Below are 5000 nucleotides of genomic sequence, written 5' to 3' on the forward strand. Positions count from 1 at the left end.
TCACATCATTATCTGACCGACACACAGCAACGGCTGAGTTAAAATCTTCATCTGTGTTCTCCTGAAGAAACACACACACCTACATGTTGATGCCCTGGGGTCAGCAGATCAACTTCAGGCTCATTTATGGGGGAACTATCCCTTTAAGATCAATGGTTAATAATACACCTTAACAGGAAGATGAGCTGTAGGAAGCGTCTCAGATGACCTAAAGCTACTGCAGAGATTATAATAAACTGAGCGATATCGTCCGCTGCTGTGGATGCTATTGGAGTTATGGATAGAGTTATGGATAGAGTTACGGATAGAGTTATGGATAGAGTTATGGATAGAGTTACGGATAGAGTTATGGATAGAGTTATGGATAGAGTTATGGATAGAGTTATGGATACAGTTATGGATAGAGTTATGGGTAGAGTTACGGATAGAGTTACGGATAGAGTTACGGATAGAGTTATGGATAGAGTTATGGATAGAGTTATGGATAGAGTTATGGATAGAGTTACGGATAGAGTTATGGATAGAGTTATGGATAGAGTTATGGATAGAGTTATGGAGAGAGTTATGGATAGAGTTACGGATAGAGTTATGGAGAGAGTTATGGAGAGAGTTATGGATAGAGTTATGGATAGAGTTATGGATAGAGTTATGGATAGAGTTACGGATAGAGTTACGGATAGAGTTACGGATAGAGTTACGGATAGAGTTATGGATAGAGTTATGGATAGAGTTATGGATAGAGTTATGGATAGAGTTACGGATAGAGTTACGGATAGAGTTATGGATAGAGTTATGGATAGAGTTACGGATAGAGTTATGGATAGAGTTACGGATAGAGTTACGGATAGAGTTACGGATAGAGTTATGGAGAGAGTTATGGATAGAGTTACGGATAGAGTTATGGAGAGAGTTATGGAGAGAGTTATGGATAGAGTTATGGATAGAGTTATGGATAGAGTTATGGATAGAGTTACGGATAGAGTTACGGATAGAGTTACGGATAGAGTTATGGAGAGAGTTATGGATAGAGTTACGGATAGAGTTACGGATAGAGTTATGGAGAGAGTTATGGAGAGAGTTATGGATAGAGTTATGGATAGAGTTATGGATAGAGTTACGGATAGAGTTATGGATAGAGTTATGGAGAGAGTTATGGATAGAGTTACGGATAGAGTTATGGAGAGAGTTATGGAGAGAGTTATGGATAGAGTTACGGATAGAGTTATGGATAGAGTTATGGATAGAGTTATGGAGAGAGTTATGGATAGAGTTACGGATAGAGTTATGGATAGAGTTATGGATATAGTTATGGATAGAGTTACGGATAGAGTTACGGATAGAGTTATGGAGAGAGTTATGGATAGAGTTATGGATAGAGTTATGGATAGAGTTATGGATAGAGTTATGGATAGAGTTACGGATAGAGTTACGGATAGAGTTATGGATAGAGTTATGGAGAGAGTTATGGATAGAGTTACGGATATAGTTATGGATATAGTTATGGATAGAGTTACGGATAGAGTTACGGAGAGAGTTATGGATAGAGTTATGGATAGAGTTATGGATAGAGTTATGGATAGAGTTATGGATAGAGTTATGGATAGAGTTACGGATAGAGTTACGGATAGAGTTATGGATAGAGTTATGGAGAGAGTTATGGATAGAGTTACGGATAGAGTTATGGATATAGTTATGGATAGAGTTATGGATAGAGTTACGGATAGAGTTATGGATATAGTTATGGATAGAGTTACGGATAGAGTTATGGAGAGAGTTATGGATAGAGTTATGGATAGAGTTACGGATAGAGTTATGGATAGAGTTACGGATAGAGTTATGGATAGAGTTACGGATAGAGTTACGGATAGAGTTATGGATAGAGTTATGGAGAGAGTTATGGATAGAGTTACGGATAGAGTTATGGATATAGTTATGGATAGAGTTACGGATAGAGTTATGGAGAGAGTTATGGATAGAGTTATGGAGAGAGTTATGGATAGAGTTACGGATAGAGTTATGGATAGAGTTATGGATATAGTTATGGATAGAGTTATGGATAGAGTTATGGAGAGAGTTATGGATAGAGTTATGGATAGAGTTATGGATAGAGTTATGGATAGAGTTATGGATAGAGTTACGGATAGAGTTACGGATAGAGTTATGGATAGAGTTATGGAGAGAGTTATGGATAGAGTTATGGATAGAGTTACGGATAGAGTTACGGATAGAGTTATGGATAGAGTTACGGATAGAGTTACGGATAGAGTTATGGATAGAGTTACGGATAGAGTTACGGATAGAGTTACGGATAGAGTTATGGATAGAGTTATGGATAGAGTTACGGATAGAGTTATGGATAGAGTTATCGATATAGTTATGGATAGAGTTATGGATATAGTTATGGATAGAGTTATGGATATAGTTATCGATAGAGTTATGGATAGAGTTATGGATAGAGTTATGGATAGAGTTATGGATATAGTTATGGATATAGTTATCGATAGAGTTATGGATAGAGTTACGGATAGAGTTATGGATAGAGTTATGGATAGAGTTACGGATAGAGTTATGGATAGAGTTATCGATATAGTTATGGATAGAGTTATGGATATAGTTATGGATAGAGTTATGGATATAGTTATCGATAGAGTTATGGATAGAGTTATGGATAGAGTTATGGATAGAGTTATGGATATAGTTATGGATAGAGTTATGGATAGAGTTATGGATAGAGTTATGGATAGAGTTATGGATATAGTTATCGATAGAGTTATGGATAGAGTTATCGATATAGTTATGGATAGAGTTATGGATATAGTTATGGATAGAGTTATGGATATAGTTATCGATAGAGTTATGGATAGAGTTATCGATAGAGTTATGGATAGAGTTATGGATATAGTTATCGATAGAGTTATGGATAGAGTTATGGATAGAGTTATGGATATAGTTATCGATAGAGTTATGGATAGAGTTATGGATAGAGTTATGGATAGAGTTATCGATATAGTTATGGATAGAGTTATGGATATAGTTATGGATAGAGTTATGGATATAGTTATCGATAGAGTTATGGATAGAGTTATCGATAGAGTTATGGATAGAGTTATGGATATAGTTATGGATAGAGTTATGGATAGAGTTATGGATAGAGTTATCGATAGAGTTATGGATAGAGTTATGGATAGAGTTATGGATAGAGTTATGGATATAGTTATGGATAGAGTTATGGATAGAGTTATGGATATAGTTATCGATAGAGTTATGGATAGAGTTATGGATAGAGTTATGGATAGAGTTATGGATAGAGTTACGGATAGAGTTATGGATAGAGTTATGGATAGAGTTATGGATAGAGTTACGGATAGAGTTATGGATAGAGTTATGGATAGAGTTACGGATAGAGTTATGGATAGAGTTATCGATATAGTTATGGATAGAGTTATGGATAGAGTTACGGATAGAGTTACGGATAGAGTTACGGATAGAGTTATGGAGAGAGTTATGGATAGAGTTACGGATAGAGTTATGGATAGAGTTACGGATAGAGTTATGGATAGAGTTACGGATAGAGTTACGGATATAGTTATCGATAGAGTTATGGATAGAGTTATGGATAGAGTTACGGATAGAGTTACGGATAGAGTTACGGATAGAGTTATGGATAGAGTTACGGATAGAGTTATGGATAGAGTTATGGATAGAGTTACGGATAGAGTTACGGATAGAGTTATGGATAGAGTTATGGATAGAGTTACGGATAGAGTTATGGATAGAGTTATCGATATAGTTATGGATAGAGTTATGGATATAGTTATGGATAGGGTTATGGATAGAGTTATGGATAGAGTTATGGATAGAGTTACGGATAGAGTTATGGATAGAGTTATCGATATAGTTATGGATAGAGTTATGGATATAGTTATGGATAGAGTTATGGATATAGTTATGGATAGAGTTATGGATAGAGTTACGGATAGAGTTATGGATAGAGTTATCGATATAGTTATGGATAGAGTTATGGATATAGTTATGGATAGAGTTATGGATAGAGTTATGGAGAGAGTTACGGATAGAGTTACGGATAGAGTTATGGATAGAGTTATGGATAGAGTTATGGATAGAGTTATGGATAGAGTTACGGATAGAGTTATGGATAGAGTTATCGATATAGTTATGGATAGAGTTATGGATATAGTTATGGATAGAGTTATGGATAGAGTTATGGAGAGAGTTACGGATAGAGTTATGGATAGAGTTATGGAGAGAGTTACGGATAGAGTTATGGATAGAGTTATGAATGTTGTTGTGAATGTTCTTCAGTGTTTGTGTAGTTTTACCTTCTCCAGATCAGCAATCCGACTCCGAGAGTGAGTAACATGATGAGAGCGGCCAGAGAAACCACCACGATGATCACCACTGGACTCTGCTCACTGGAGGGCAGGGCCACTACACACACACACACACACACACACACACACACACACACACACACACACACACACACACACACACACACACACACACACACACACACACACAAACACACAAACACACGCACGTGCACGCACGCACGCAAGGAGACACACACAGAAAATTCACGTTAAAGAAAGGCTTTCAACAAAACAAAACTTAATGAAGTTCAAATGATCAAAATAATTTCTGCCCCTAACAGGCTTTTGTGCATCTGATGTGTCCTGTTCACTTTTCATAATCATCATAAAGTAAATGTGTGTTAACCGAGAGCGGTCCATGAGTGGAGCTCCGCGTCGCTCACAGGCTCTGGTAAGGCTGATGTTCTGCGTTCATTTTATTTCCAGTCACTGTCTCTTTATTATCGGCTATATGACGAGTAAACCGCTCGATAACCCTTCACTTAACGCTTTAAATACACCACACTGCAAAACACGCTCTTCTGTCTCAGTCATTCTGTCTTGTTTCCAGTCTAAATATCTAACAATTCTTAAATCAAGATGCATTTACTAGATCAGGGAAACGAC

At 36.8% G+C, this 5000-nt stretch overlaps 1 protein-coding gene across 2 annotated transcripts in view; it reads right to left on the reverse strand.

Moving 5' to 3' along the window:
* The window catches only part of LOC137048470 (ephrin type-A receptor 7), a 197539-nt gene that overhangs the window by 38679 nt on the left and 153860 nt on the right, over positions 1–5000 (reverse strand). For both annotated transcript variants that reach the window (XM_067426638.1, XM_067426637.1), the window contains exon 8: positions 4341–4449. In XM_067426638.1, the coding sequence (XP_067282739.1) occupies positions 4341–4449 (109 nt within the window). The remainder of the gene's footprint in view (positions 1–4340; positions 4450–5000) is intronic.

Source organism: Pseudorasbora parva, chromosome 19 (genome assembly GCF_024679245.1).
Source record: "Pseudorasbora parva isolate DD20220531a chromosome 19, ASM2467924v1, whole genome shotgun sequence".
NCBI lineage: Eukaryota > Metazoa > Chordata > Actinopteri > Cypriniformes > Gobionidae > Pseudorasbora > Pseudorasbora parva.